The following is a 16,157-nucleotide window of genomic DNA, read 5'->3' as shown; positions in this document are numbered from 1 at the left end:
TTTGGGGTGTCTATTTTTTCTTAACGGGCAGCACAGCATCATAATGCATTTATTTTCTGGGAGCACTCCCCCATTTTGAGACATTCAGGGGGTGCAAGAGATGAAATAGCGGGACGCAGACATCTTGACGACAACAACTGCCTAGTAGCACCTTAGCAAACACCTTGGGTACCATATAAACAGTGAAGCAACACCTCAAGTAACCGGCTGAGATGCCACAGTGGACAGCATCGCTGAGCTCATCATCACCTAGGGCTGGGCAATATGGCCAAAAATGTTAGCATGATAAAAATGTGCGTTTCAGTCAATGTTGATATTTATCACGATAAATGTCAGATCATTATTTCCTTCACGTTTAAGGGATTTTTGAGTGAAAATTGAAGAAATTACACTGTTAATTGTGGTTTTAATCTATTCTTTATGGTCAGAACGCGGCCAACAGTGGAACATTTCACAAATCTGTGTTGGAATAGAGGAAGAAAGTTTCCCAGGTTAGCTGTTTTTACCAGCTGGTGAAAGCAGCACACAGCACAGCCACAACTGAGCTATCTAGTGAAAAGTGCAAGGCTATCTGGTTACAGGATAGGTTCTCAACAGCGTCAGCAAACATTAGCTGGCTCAGTACGTCAATGATGGATCACACTGCCTTACTCCTCCCACCACAGCCATGTCAGAGCACATCGCAGTATTTCCTCAGCTGTCCTCAGTCCTAAACTCTTCAATAGTACAGACGTGGAATGATACAGCTCTACAACAGAATCCTAAGAAGTGATATTCAGTAAGAGAGAGATTCTGAATGACTTTACCTGAACTAAAAACCTTCCCGGCACCTGAGAAGATGACCACACGGCACTCTGGGTCTTGAAGGAGTCAATCATCTCACTGCAGAAAGAAAACCACATTAAAGCAACACTGACCTCATCACACAAATGATCATATCAATATTTGAATGGTCACTCTTTACCAAAACATTATTCACAAATGACCCAAGGTCGTTCCACCCCAAATGAGATTTATTTGTGCGATTTATTCAGACAACAGTAAACTAATTCAGGCACGTGGGTGTAACTGACTGTATCGTATTCATTCCCTGTTTGACTTTCGCCAGCGACATAAAACTCACTGACCCATCACAGCTGCCTCTGCTGTTGGCATAATGACACCCAGGATGACAGAGCAGCTGTGTTCCAGTACAGAGAACTTCTTCACAAATGCTAAAAGGATCAGAATCTACAAAAGAAGCTCAAACTGAACTACAGACAGAGTTAAATGTGGAAGAACTCAGAGTAACAGCTTCTGAATGAACTCACAGCCATGATGTTATTTTGCGGTAACACACTCCCTCTCGTGATCTACTGCTTAAGTAAAAACCAGTTTACATTCTAAAAATCGTCACATCGTTGTGGGGTTGGTGCTCAATCGTTGACATTTTTCCTTAAAAGGTTCAGCAGTTACATTCTGGCGCCTGAAGGCCTCAGCATACTTCTTGCTGAGATGACATTCTCAGGGCTTCAACAATACGATGTAACAGTGGAGGAAACCAACCACTGCAGACGATCATTCATGACGTTCCTGCTTGTAGTAGCTTTTGGAATAACAAATTTGGCAACAAATATTGGAAAGTTTGGTGGCTTAGGAAAAAAAAAATCTCCTTTCAAATAAAATTTTGGAAGTTTCTCTTAAAATTATTCAGAATTGAAACTTTATCTTTGCCATTGGAGTCACTGGCGTTACTGATCGTCATTGGCGTTACACATAATAAAGGAAACACCAGAGACGTTTTTAATGAACAATGCATTTGACAAAACGGCTGCTTCATATGAAATCATGAGCTGAATGAGAAAATCTCTGAGAACTGAAAGACACAGAGGACTCACCATGCTTCTCTTCATAGATCCTCAAAAAAAAACAGGTAAAAGGAAGGCATGATGTCATCAGTGTGACTTTTATTTCAAAATAGGAGAGTTTTGCTATGCAGTAACACCAGTGACACGACTCCTAGGGAACTTTCATTCTATATTCTATCATGTTTATTTGGCATTTGTTTTCTTTATGTCAATGATTTCATATATTCCATAGTCATGTTTAGATTATTGCAGTTAAAACTGCAGAAATTTATTTATTTATTTATTTTTTACCTCAAAATATGGCCTCAGCCTTCACACGTGACTGTAAGGACGAGCTCTTCTGTTTTGCTTGGAATTCAATATGATTGATTTAAAACCCAATATTGCTAAATTGAGGCTCAGGAAGGTCTAATGGTTAAAATAACTTGTTTTCTTTCAAAATATAAATGAATTATAATCCTAACCTGTTTTTAAAGTGTAATATGTCCCTATTGTCATCCAATAAAGTATAAACTAGCTAAATTTAATCCTGCTATTATGTCAAACTGTTCTTTTTGTCACCGTTCTGATGAAACCATTGGTCGTCTCTTGTAGGAATGTATCTATTGTAAAGTTTTCTGGAATGACTTCGAATTTTCTTAGAAAGAAATTGACTGTGACTGTGACTGTGACTGTGATTGGTCAGTGGAAAAAAAAAAAACATAAAACAAACCCGGACGACTTTAAGTCTATTCGTTTTGCAAAAAAACCACAGATACGTCACTGTTAAATAAACAGTGAACACTTCCAAAATGACGGTGTTAAGTCTGTTATTCAGCAGTATGAACTAGTAATAAACACCCAGACATACAGGGTCTGTCATATCGAGGTTCACATGAGGACAAGCCTGGAGTTCTTTTCCTACTGGACAGCTGTTTTTCCGTTCCACCTTAAATAGTGGCAGCATGCTCGGCTCGCTATAGTTAGAACTGTGATGCAGTCGTTTTTCCACTCGTCACGGAGCTCATTATAAAACAGCTCATTACAAAACAGCGTCACCTACTTGATTTAATTAAAAGGAAATTTGCTGCAACACAGTAGTAAAAGCTTTTTTGAGCCAAATTTGCTCATATTTACACTTAAATGTCTTCTTTATACTTTTGTCAGTTAACTACAGGTGCAAGAGAATGAACAAATCAGATTATTTTTTTATTGCATTTTACTGCAGAAATGGGGTTTATAGAATATTCAAAGAGAGAGATATGAGAAAATATATGCTAAAATATTTCTAAATCTTGTTATTGAATCACAGCCATTGCTTCACCCACTTTTCCCCGTTTCTGTATGTTTATTATGTTAAACTAATGGTCAAACCTTATTCTCTGTTCACGTTGTTCTTGTATTGTTTTGCTATCTGGCGTGAACCAGAGGAGGATATTTGATAGTTGGAGCCGTAGATGAGTGATATTTGCGGCAGTTTTCAGCATTGGCTGATACCTGCCAACGTATGTCGGTTGGACTCTAATTCGCACAAAAGAGACAACGAGACAAAAATATTATACATCCAAAGTAATTTAATGCAGAAATATACATTGCTTTAACATCAAAAACCATTAGACATATCAGCCGCATTATGCTGCGTACAGTTCTCCTGTAAAACTGACATTAGCATTTCAGCGTTACCTGATAATCAGTCCATGTTAAGGCAACACATTTTAAATCAGTTCTGTTTTCATTCAGAATTGTTAGAACAATAGAGTGTTTATTATAACTGCCATGAAGAACTGAAGAAATCTTGATGCTGAAACTTTGCGGATCAGAGTAGAGTCAACAGGAAGGCTCTGTCTGAAGAGGCCATCTGAACCGGATCTTCTCACCTCAGAGCTTGGAGAAGACAACTTGTTTGATGCTCTTCTTCTCCAAGGCTGCCTGAGCTGACTTCATGAGATCGTCAGTCTGCAGCATGCTCATGTTCCACATAGCCTAAAGACAAAGAGATTGACAGAAGGAACCTCAGTCAGCTGAGTGCCAAGACGGCCACTCACACACCAAAAGCCTGTAAACTCTACTGTTTATTTCGAAATTAATGTGTTAATAGTGAGTCTGCGCTGCAGTAACAGCCTCTTCTAGATGTTGAACATTGCTGTGAGGACTTGATTGAGCATTAGTGAAGTCAGGTACTGATGTTGGATGGTCAGTTCTGGATGGAACTCCATCACTCCAGAGAACACAGGTCCACTGCACCTCAGCAGAATGCTGGGGGGCTTTATACCCCTCTAGCCCACACTTGGCATTGGACATGAGATCTTGGGATCATGTGACCTTAGGCTGCTCCCATTCTATTGGTAACTGCTTTTCTATGGAGATTATACAAGCTGTGCACAACTTAAAGGTTAATTTAATTTTTTTACTGTTATTCTGAAATCTATTCTCTCACCGCGAAATCCAGGCCCTCCTTCACGCTGTGGTCTCGGGAGAAGATGAGGTTGATTTTGGTTCCTTGGACAGCAACGGGGCTCCGGCTTGCGATCTCTCCTGCGACCTCCATCGCTCCCGCCATCAGGGTCTCTTTATCAGGGAACACACGACTGCAGAGATGCAGGAAAGAACAAACACACCAATAACTGTTATTAGTCAGCGATTAATCATTAACCATCCAAATTAAAATCATCAACTATGTTTCATATTAACAAGGCTTTAGGCTGACTGGATGAATGGCTCAGGGATTTTACATGTGGCACTTTCATAGGATGTCACTTTTGCAAAAAGTCAGTTCATTGGTATTTTACCCCTGCTAGATCTGCCCCAGACGACTGTAAGTGCAACAACTGTAAAACAGACCATGCAAACTCAAAGAGCAGGAGTGCCAGCTACTGAAGCGCATAGCATGTAAAAAAGTCTGTCTCTGTTGCATCACTCACTACAGAGTTCCAAACTAACAAGCCTAACATGCTAAGTGTCGACTGGAGTGATGAATCTGGCCGTCTGATGGATGAATCTGGGTTTCACAGATGCCGAGAGAACACTACCTACCGCAATGCGTAGTCTCAGCAGTAAAGTTTGGTGGAGGAAGGATGATGGGCGGGGCTGTTTTTCAAGGTTTGGGCGCCTTAGTTCCAGTGAAGGATGGTTATTGCTAACCATATGTTTTTGTTGCCTTTGGGACCATCGGGACCCCCATCCACCCTTTTGAAGTCCCAGATCCATAAGAGACGTGATCTTAGGATACTAAACATTCTCCAACCATCCTATCTGTGACGGGTGCAGTTTACTGTAATGACATTGCACAGAAACTTGTCTGTATGAAACGTCCACAAACCAGCACCTGGGAGACATTCAGGGCTCCCTACAGTCTGACATGACCTGAGTGTAGAACAGCCCAGCACTCTCCACTCCACTTCACTCGTTTTGTGAAAGCCTTATTAGATTGTGGGAAATCCTCTGAATTTCTGGGAAAAGTAAGAGGGGCAAGTGCCATTTCTTGTCCATCAATATTTCTTCTTAAAGCAGGGAGATGGGACAGCATTTTGAATTTTTGTTTTATTATGTTTTCAGGTTTAGTTCATTTTTATAGCCTTCATTTATAGCCTAGTTGTTCTGTTTATTATGGCTCATTTCTAAAGCTACCACCGCCGTACCGCTGAGTTTTAATATAATCTAAATAAACAACATCTGTTGAATGGTTCAAAAAGTGCCCAGTTTACGTTCTGGCAACAGGTACAGTCTTGTCCTGTATGTGACCTTTGTTTACTCGTTTTTATTTACCAGCAGCGCATACAGAGCAGGAGCAACACACCTGACCAGGCCGGAACTCTTGGCTTCATCCGAGTACATTTTCCTCGCAGTGAGAGCCAATTCATTCACCAAGCTGAAAACATCAAGAAGAAAAGTTAGAGAGCTGTATTTCATAATTTACTCACTTTACACAGCAATTAATGACCCTCACCTTCCACTGCCAATCACTTTCGGAAGACGCTGCAAAGTTCCAACATCTGCTGCCAAGCCGATGTCTACCTCCTAAATGTAACACGGAAGTAATTTGGGAGGGAGATGCTGTAAGTTTGAACAAATATTTATTCAAACGACAACAAATATGAATAGAGATGTAACGGTCCAGATGCGCCCCCTTGTGGTTAAATTCTCACGACATTTAAGTTATGACTAAGAATGCTGAGCCAGGGTCGCTTTTGCCTCAGATATACAGAGCCATCTAGCAGATTTGGTAGGACAGGTAGGACAAAATGTTAAAACAAATTTTCTGGCAACATCAGTTATAGCAGCTTATATCACTGCAGATATAATCATTAAAATTGGCTAAATCAAGGCTAAATTAGGTTAGCCACAAATCTAGCTAACACTATGTTTATCAGTGGAACGTATATTATATATATATATATATATATATATATATATATATATATATATATATATATATATATATATATATATATATATATATACACATACATATATATATATATATATATATATAAATAAAAAGATGTCTCATCTGTTGTTTTGCCATATTCTGAAAAAAAAACATGGCCAATTTGGGTTATAGCAAAAACTATTCTCAGTCCAGCAGCGGCACTGAGGTGTTTAAAAACTCCAGCAGCCCTGTTGTGTCTGATCCACTCAGACCAGCGCAACACACACTAACACAACACCACCACATTGGTGCTACTGCTCCAAATAATACTTGCTTTGTGTGGGTCTGGTAGGGGTCCTGACTCCTGACCACTGAAGAACAGGGTAACAAAGTATCAGAGAAACAGATGGACTACAGTCTGTAACTGTAGAACTACAGAGTGCAGCTATACAGTCAGTGGAGCTGATAAAGTGGACAGTGAGCGTAGAAACAAGGAGGTGGACTTAATGAAGTGGCCGGTTGGTGTACACAAGTATGATGATATGTCAGAGATGCAGGACAGTGCAGTAAAATTCTTCATACCTTCACTTGAAACCAGGCGTCCTGCGTGCAGAGACGTATATCACAGGCAGTGATCAGATCCACTCCTGTCAGAGGAAAACACACACTGAGTTTTCTATAAACATAAACAACACTTCAGACATGAATACATTTTAGAGGAATTGTATTTTTGCTTTTCCTTTAAAAATGCCCATATCCTACAGTTTTATAGTATCGTAGTTCTTTTCCTGGGATCCATCCATATGATGTTTATGTGGCTTAAAACATAAATTATTCCTCAACATTTTCAAACTTCTCTGTTTCCTTTAGAATCAAACAGGTTGTTTTTGTTACTGTGCCTTTAAGACTATAATATGTAAATGAGCTCTGTTCTGATTTGCTGCCTCATTCATAAAGCAACCCAGCATGAAACACACAGCAGTTAAACTGCTGTAGGCTACAAAGGCAAGTAGATGTTTTGGTGACATCACAAAAATAGTTATTTGAAAACAGGATGTTTCTGCAGCTTAGTTACCCACACACAGAGCGGGGAGTGAATAAGCAGAACTTTGACAATGTTTACGTGCTACAGCTGTTTTAAAGCAAAAAGTTTTCTGTGATACGGGCCGTTTAAAACAATGCACACAAACTGAAACCACAGATTAGGGAAGTGTTGAGAGCTCCAGACTGACCTGCTCCGACACACGCGCCGTGCACTGCGACCACCACGGGCTTCGGACACTGTGCACAGAGATACGGTGCAAAGTTTATAGATGATTAGACAAACAATCCTATTTTGTTTCACTATTAATACAGACCCAGCCACATTAGTATCAATCAGCACATTTTGAGAGTGAATGAGTATAAGACTCAACATCATCATTAACCACTTAGTCCAATTAGGGTTGCTGTAGCAGTTGAGAGAGCAGAGAATCCCAGATGGCCCTTTCCCCCCACAACTCCCTCCAGCGGGGTCGAAGATGCCTCCTGGGTCTTGTCCCAGTAGGCAGTGCCTAGAAACCCACAGTAGGAGGCATCCAGGGGGCATCCTGATCAGATGCCCAAATCATCTCAATGGCACCTCTCAATGTGGAGTAGTATCGGCTGTAATCCGAGCTCTGGATGACCGAGCTCCTCACCCTGCCAATTAGATTGTAACCCGCCATGCTGCAAAGAAAGCTCATTTCTGCCACTTGTATTCTCAATCTCATTCTTTTGTTCACTATCCACAGCTCATGATCATAGATGAGGGTCAGGTTGTAGACTGACTGGTAAACAGAGAGCTTTGTCTTATGGCTCAGCTCACTCTTCACCACTACAGTCCGGTACAGTGACTGCATTACTGCTGCTGCCTGTACCAGCCTGTGGCTGATCTCACGATCCCTCTTCCCTTAGCTCCTGAACAAGATCCTGAGATACTTAAACTTCTGCACCTAGGGCCCCTTACCTGGAGTTGGCATGCCATTCTTTTCCAGGCTACGACCATGGACTTAGACTTGGAGGTGCTGATCCGAATGCCAACTGCTTCACAGTCAGCTGCAAACCGCTCAAGTGAGTGCTGGAGTCATCCATGTAATCCAGTCAATGCGGCATCTGCATTGTTCCTCCTCAATCTGAGGTTCAACTATCCTTTTCAGCACCTTGACAGAAACTTTCCCAGGGAGACTGAACAGCGTGATACCCTGGTAGTTGGCACACAGCCTCCGGTCCCCTTTCTTCTGTGAGGGAGGCTTGTCACTTGGATTAAGGAACTCCTCAAAGTGCTCCTTGAGAGTTCCTCCACCCCTGCTGAATACAGCTTGGGCGAAGCCACCCCAACCGCTCCTGTGTCGCCAGACAGTTGTCCAGAACCTCCTTGAAGCCAAACCAAAAGTCTTTTACCACAACCTCATCGAACTCCTCCCACTCCCTGGATTTTGCTTCTGCCACCATTGCTGCTGCTACCATTTTCCCCTGATGGTACCCATCTGCTGAGTCAGGAGTCCACCGGTCCATCCAGGCTCTGAAGGCATCTTTCTTCAGCTTGACAGCTTCCCTCATCACTGGTGCCACCAGGGGGTTCTTGGGTTACCGCCCTGACAGGGCACCAACAAGCTTTTGGACACAGCTACGTCTGGCAGCTTCCACAACGGAGGTTTTGAACAGGTTCCATTCAGACTCCATGTCCCCTACCTCCTCCAGAACATGAGAAAAGCTCTCCTGGAGGTGGGAGTTAAAATCATTCCAAACAGAGGCCTCCGACGGTTGTTCCCAGCACACCCGCACTATTTGCTTGGGCCTACCAGGTTTGACCATCAGTCTTCCCTGCCATCTGTTCCAACTCACCACCAGATGGTGATTGGTTGACAGCTCAACACCTCTCTGTCCAGAACATACGGTCCCAAGTCAGATGAAACAACATCAAAGTCCATCATTGGCCTTTGATGCAAGGAGCTCTGGTACCATGTACACTTATGAACATCCTTGTATTTGAACTTGGTGTTCATTATGGACAGTCCATGCCTAGCACAGTAGTGCAACAACAATTCACCATTCAAGTTTGGATTGGGTGTGCCATTCTTCCCAATCACCCCTCTCCATGTCTCCCAGTCATTGCTAACATGAGCATTACAGTCTCCCAGCAAGACTATGGAGTCTGAGGGTGGGGCCTTTCCTGAACCTCACCCTCTTGCTCCAAGAAGGCAGAATACTCTTGACTGTTTTCGGTGCATAAACACTTGCAGTTTTCCTTCCTGCGATTTTAATTTGCATTGAGGCGACCCTCTTGTCCACCGGGACAAACTCCAACTGCATGGCAGCCAGCCGAGGACTCCCCACAGTATCCCCACACCCGCCTGGTGCCTCTCACCCTGTGCAACTCCTGAGTAGGAGAGGGACCAACCCCTATCGAGGAGTTTGGTTTCAGAGCCAACACTGTGGGTGGAGGTGAGCCTAACTGTATCTAGTGGGTACCTGTCAACTTCCCGCACAAGCTCCGGCTCCTTCCTCCCAGTGAGGTTACATTCCACGTACCAAGAGCCAGTTTCCACCACAGGGGTGCATGCCGCCAAGGGCTTCTAGCCATCTCCCACTGCCTATAAAACACTACGCCGGTCCCTCATGCTGGACATTGCGGATGGTGGGCCCACATGGTTCCCCCCACAGTGCCTTTTAGGGCTAAGCCCAGGGGGTTACATGGGCTGCCTGATCACCAGGTACTCACTGAGGAACACTATCCCCAGGCTTGGGTCCAGGGTAGGTACCGGTAACCCTCCCTCAGGCAAAGTATATGATTTCCTATGTCCCTTAGTCATGGAGGATTTTTGGAGACAGTATATGACTGTCTATATGACTATGATAGAATATGCTTATTTTTGAGGTTGTACAGTTTATGATTGGTGGTATGTTAGCTCCCTGGCTAGTCACCAGTCACACCAATTATCTACACTTCACATCAGTGTACAGCACTACTCTTTGGTGATAATTTAATAAAATTAAATTAAATTTAAATTGAATAAATGAATGAATAAATTTAAATTTAAAGTACAATTTAAATTGTATAATAGATAACTAGCTTGCTGTCTGCACCAACATGCAATTTTTTCTTCTTTGCCAGTTTACACTCCAGTCTCGGTCATGCCCTTTTCACAAAACAACGCAAAATGCAAATGTCTAGTGTGACTATAAGCATTTGCACATAAATGTATGTCAGTTGCTGTGCCACATAATGATGTGGTAACCTAACCTTTTCAATGACTGAGAAGGTTTCCTGGTATTTGGAAATAGTCTGGCGAACTTTCCACGATATCCTGGCAGTGTCGTCTGCGTCAGGTCGCAGTAAACCACCAGCCATGTCCATAAGGTCGATACCTGCGCACAGAGTTTGGTTCAGTTTGTCCTCAGATACTAGATGACCATTGAAATGAATTAATGGAACACTTCAGCAAACCCCTGGGTTACCATAACAACAGTCAAGCAACACTTTTGCAATTGCCTGTGATACCACATCAACTGCCTAGAAGGACCTTAACAATGCCTGATACTGCAGCAACTGTCCAACAACTCCTAGGCAACCACCAGGGATACCATAGCCAGTGTGTGAAATAGCCCCTTATTTTCGTTGGGCAAGTTTTTAGATTAACAGATATGCTGGGGCAAGTTCTTCAGGGGAATCCTTCTAGGTTATAATAGATCAACTAGGTGAACCAGTTTGCAACAGCGCCATCCAGAGGCAGATCAGTGCTGCATCTGTGGTCAGTTAAGAACACCAAAAGATGGAAGCTGCTGATTATGGGTCTATTTTCCAAATTAACAGTATAATGTCATAATAAGCTTATTTTCAGGGACCTCCCAGAAGTTTGATTTTAAGACATTCAGGGTAATGTCTTAAAATTTAGCTGCTTTCACCAGCACTCTCACATTCAGAGCACAGCCACGATTTTGGTCATATTCATAGTTTAAAAAGAAAACAGACTATTTTTAGCTGTCTGGTAAAAAAAAAATGCTAGGCTATCTTGTTACAGGTACTAAAACTGTTTAGTAACATCAGCTTAGTACAAACAGCAAACATCAGCTGGCTCGGTACGTCAGTGATGGATCACACTGCCTTACTGCCATCATTCCTACCATATCCCTGTCAGAGCACATCACAACAAAAACTTTCAAACAAAAGCTAGCAGATATCTGGGTTTCACTATTGTATCACAGTAGTTTGAGAGAGGAAGAACAGCAGTATATATGATGCTCACTGTGTGAAAGACAGACCTCGGTGGCATTAACTGAATGGACCCAAAAGTAGGATGGTATTTGTCTCTTGTGAGAGAATCATGCTGCAGTTAAAGAGTAACACCCCACTATTTTCAACTCCACCCCTGGCTCAACTTTGAAAAATGCTCAGAAATGGGAGGGGCATGCAGTGCTATTCGGGTTTGGAGGTGGGGCTGCGGGGGGAAGCCGGGTGGGCTGGGCTGGTGTGTTTTTAGAGCTAGTGTACAAGAGACAGAATCAAACGGCCCTTTTGTACAAGGCTGATGATTTTCCTCCACTACTATCCCCATCTTCGACGAGGGAAGGTGTTTCTGATCAGGCAGTTCGTCTTGAGCCTTAACAGTATGAGCCACTGACCCGAGCCAGAAAATTATTAGCAGGGAGCGGCAGAGACGCCGAACGGTAGAACATTCCCTAAAACCATTACAGCTCGCTTCGAATGATCTGCTCAGCAGGTCTGCATTCAATATAACCCGCTTCCTGATTTCTTAGATGCACTGAATTCTGATTAAATAAAGAGGATTTCTTTGAACTCTGTCTAAGTTACATTCAATTTGAAAACAAGGTTGCAGACTGCATCACCGGTCAGCCAGGGTTTGCAGAAGTGGCCCAAAATCCTTACATTCTGCAAGCTGTTCAAGGCACTTATCGTTACAGCCGATTCAGTTCCCACTCAAATTCACGGTCCCCTTCATAAACCGACCCCTTTGACGCGCACTCACTGAACAAAAATCAACAACAAGCAACACTGGAACTACGGAAAGTGGGGAAAAAAGTTTGAGAAAGACAGACGAAAGGCTGACAGTTGGCTATTTAACGTTACCCAATCCTGAACTGTTTCGCTTTCCGTAGTTCCGGTGTTTATTGCCATTGATGTCTATTCAGCGAGTCGTGACCGGGAGTTTGAGTTGTCAACTCGCAAGAATCCTCACTTAATCGGTCCAACATCTTTATTACAAACTAAGCTCAGATGAACTGGGTTATTTACAGCTGGTTCAGACAGATGGCGTATTGCAGCCTTGTGAGGTGGTGCTGGGGGTGTTTAGCTCAGCGCATGAGCGTGGCTCTCCTCACTCTCAGCTCCTGGGCTTTTATATTTATGAGAGCGGCGCGAGTGGGGTGTCATCAGGGAACGGTAACATTGACTGATTTGCATACTGTGGTACTTTGGCACCATGGTACGTCATGGTTCTAGACGAGTGATACGTGTTTGGGTGTGCTTGGTCTGGCGGGTTGGTAATGGGAAGCTGGGGGAGACACTTTTATGTTGCGGCCTACAGGAGACGGGTTGTAACAATATCAAACATTTCTTATATTTCTATTGAGGAATGTTATACCGCGATAATTATTGTTATCGTTTAATTGCCCAGCCTCAGCCTTGTCCTCAGATGTAAAATCTTATTCAATAGTACAGATGTGGAAAGATTCTACGGCTCTCAACAGAAATCATGTTCAGTCAGAGAGAGTTTGTGAACGGCTTTACCTGCAGTAAAAAGCTTCCCAGCACCTGAGAAGACGACCACACGGCACTCTGGGTCTTCAGCGATCTGATTAAAGCAGTCAATCATCTCACTGCAGAAAGGAAAACCACAAATTTCATATCAAAATACTTCACTCTTTACCAAAACATTATTCATTACTTGTTCAATACTTCTTAGGGACCCTGTGGAATTGAACACAGCTAGAGTTTCAGTTTGTAGGTGGAGCCTTGTTTTAGCCACACCCCCACCTTTTAGAGCAGGAAGTGAGGCTGCAACCCTGACCCTCATGACCACATGGTGAGCTGTTAGAAAACATTGTGTTGAAGTCAATCTGTCCCAAAGACTATCAGTGTGGAGATGACGGTGCAATAGTGTACCTCCAGAAGGCCTGGTTCATGGCATTGCGTTTCTCTGGACGGTGCAACTCCACATGGGTGACATGAGAGGCTGGTTGGCTGATTGACAGGGTGGTGAAAGGTGGGGTGGGGCCTCCTGAGGCAGACATCGCTCTAACAGCATTCAGCGCTGGACGCCACAGCCCTCGGCCTGTCAGCAGATCAATTTATACAACAGTTAGTTCTGCCCATGTGAGCTGATTGGTTGAGAAGTGTTCTAACTGTGCTGTTATTTCACCATAACATCACAGGTTTTTCACAAACACTGTATCACTCCGAGACGCCGCTGCTAAGAAACAACCTTGACAGCTGTAGGAGACGCTCGAGCCATTTGAACATTTTTACTTCTTACTGTACCACAAACAGAAAACGGACACTGTTAAGACCACATTTGACCGACAGCCGATTTGGTCCAACTCTGAAGATCAGACGACACTAAATTCCCAAACTGTCGTCGCCACTGAGCAGCTTTTCAGTCGGCAGCTGTGACAGAAGAACAGCTGAACAACCTGGAATCAGCCAGAAATGAACCCAACACCATTCGCCAAACTAAACGGGCTGTAAGAAGCTTTACAGACCGTCTGGAACAAAACAACATTAATACTGACCTGGCAAAAACTGACCAAACTGAGCCGAACCTGATATTGCAGCAGTTTTATAGCTCAGTCTGATTTGGTCCGACTCTGAAGATCAGACACGTCTGGCGAATGGTGTTGGGTTCATTTCTGGCTGATTCCAGGTTGTTCAGCTGTTCTTCTGTCACAGCTGCCGACTGAAAAGCTGCTCAGTGGAGACGACAGTTTGGGAATTTAGTGCAAGGAGCTGGAGAACGAACTGCCGGCTGAGCAGCGAGTGGGCGGAGCTCGTTACTCTGACGTAGCAACAAGCTGCTCGTTAAGTAACTATAATTTGGAGGAAGGAGCTGAACATTAAAACATATTAAACTCCGTGTTCACGGCCAGTTTATTCATTTCTTACTGTATTTATTTAACTGTTTTATAAAAGCAGTAGAGACACTCGAGGAGGGAGCTATCACCAATAACATCACGGCTGTGATGATCTACAGCCACCAAATCACAGCTGTGATGTTATTTTGCGATAACACATGACCTCTCAGGTGTAAGGCTTGGATGCAGCTGCTCAGCCATGGAAACCCATTCCATGAAGCTCTCTACGCTGTTCTTGAGCTGATCTGAAGGCCACATGAAGTTTGGAGGTCTGTAGTGATCGTCTCTGCAGAAAGTCTGTGACCTCTGCGCACTATGCCCCTCAGCATCCGCTGACCGCTCTGTCATTTTACGTGGCCGACCACTTCGTGGCTGAGTTGCTGTCGTTCCCAATCGCTTCCACTTTGTTATAATCCCACTGACAGTGGACTGTGGAATATTTAGTAGTGAGGAAATTTCACGACTGGACTTGCTGCACAGGTGGCGTCCGATCACGGTACCATGCTGGAATTCACTGAGCTCCTGAGAGCGACCCATTCTTTCACTAATGTCTGTAGAAGCAGTCTGCAGGCCTAGGGGCTCGGCTTTATACACCTGTGGCCACGGAAGTGACTGGAACACCTGAATCCAGTGATTTGGATACATTAGTGAATGCTTTTGGAAATATAGTGCATGTAGAATTTTTGAGAAATAGGTGGAGCTTCGCTTTAATACTCTTACATTCAAAAGAAACAGACTTTTGGACAGAAAGCATCTCTTATTTTCAATTTAGAGCAAAGTGGTCAGTGTACTTTGTCCAGATCGTGCTGGACTGAGTGAACTGAGGGATCCCGTCCTTAAGAGACCTTCAGAGGACTGAAGCACAGCGGGCTGAATGCAGGCCAGGCTGTGAACTTTCACCTACTTCCGTCTGTTTGGCTCCTCAGCAGCAGTAATGCGAGCGAACATGAAGCCAGCTGGGAACTTTAATTCGATTTTACATTGTTATAGTTTAGTTATCAGGTTCAGCTGAGGTCACTGCAAGACAAGCAACGCTGGTTTCTGAAAGTGCACATGCCTCACAGTCGCTAGAGATCAATGTAGGTTACTGATCAGTAAAGGCAGTTTATGGCCTCAGCAATTACAAAAATAGTAATAATTAATCGCCAACATTTTCCGTTCCACCTTAAATGGCTCAGCAGTTGCGTTCTGGCGCCAGACGCAACACAATGTACTCCCTGCACGATTTAAGGTGGAACGAAGAAATGAGAACAAGACACCAGCACAAGCTTCTGATTTAGTAATTAGATTATATTTAATATGCAGCACCTGACTGCAGTCGATCAGACAGGCAGCCTTACTTACCTCCCCCAAACGCAGATCTGATGATGGAGTTCATTGGACTTCGCACCTCTTTCACTCTTTCCTCTCTGAGATAAATAAACTCAGGACTGTGAATATAAACCGGCTCTGCGCGAACATCTGGGCTCGACACCCTTTCCCCGCCCGCTCCTACGGTGTCCGATAAAGCTCACACACGCCGGGTCCCTCAGAAAACGAGAGTGAAAACACCGCGGATTTGAATCTTTGACTTCAGGCTTTAAATTATACGGAGCCCCTGAGGGGGGCGGGATGGGGGTCGTAATATTTCGAGAAAAAGTGATATTTTGAGAAGAAAAAGTCATAATAATTCTAGAATAAAGTCGGAACATTTCGAGAAAAAAGTCATATTTCGAGAATGAAGTCGAAATATTTTGAGAAAAAAGTTCTGTTTGAAGAAAAAGTAATATTTTGAGAAAAAAAAATATAATGTAAAAAAATAATATACATAATATTTCTAGAATAAAGCCGTAACATTCAGAGAAAAAAGTAAT

General features: G+C 43.3%; 1 protein-coding gene across 1 annotated transcript; it reads right to left on the bottom strand.

Annotated features, from left to right (window-relative positions):
- Positions 1-3,380: 3,380 nt before the first annotated feature.
- Positions 3,381-15,809, bottom strand: ech1 (enoyl CoA hydratase 1, peroxisomal). Its single transcript, XM_017686814.2, has 10 exons — positions 15,649-15,809; positions 13,340-13,508; positions 12,965-13,053; positions 10,460-10,584; positions 7,428-7,476; positions 6,778-6,842; positions 5,773-5,843; positions 5,623-5,694; positions 4,264-4,414; positions 3,381-3,809 (listed from the first exon to the last, which is right to left on the bottom strand). Exons 1-10 carry the CDS (start codon positions 15,680-15,682, stop codon positions 3,705-3,707), a joined length of 930 nt encoding a protein of 309 aa, XP_017542303.1. The 5' UTR covers positions 15,683-15,809; the 3' UTR covers positions 3,381-3,704.
- Between the last annotated feature and the right edge of the window lie 348 nt (positions 15,810-16,157).

Source organism: Pygocentrus nattereri, chromosome 19 (assembly GCF_015220715.1).
Source record: "Pygocentrus nattereri isolate fPygNat1 chromosome 19, fPygNat1.pri, whole genome shotgun sequence".
Lineage (NCBI taxonomy): Eukaryota > Metazoa > Chordata > Actinopteri > Characiformes > Serrasalmidae > Pygocentrus > Pygocentrus nattereri.
This window is presented reverse-complemented; position numbering and strand designations above follow the sequence as displayed.

Excerpts from the sequence above, each read along its gene's own strand:
- ech1 (XM_017686814.2), bottom strand. The coding sequence starts at position 15,682 with ATGAACTCCATCATCAGATCTGCGTTTGGGGGAG. Across the intron at positions 10,585-12,964 it reads TGGGAAGCTTTTTACTGCAG|GTATCGACCTTATGGACATG; the intron begins GTAAAGCCGTTC and ends CTCTGTGCGCAG. Across the intron at positions 4,415-5,622 it reads AAGAGTTCCGGCCTGGTCAG|TCGTGTGTTCCCTGATAAAG; the intron begins GTGTGTTGCTCC and ends GCATCTCTGCAG.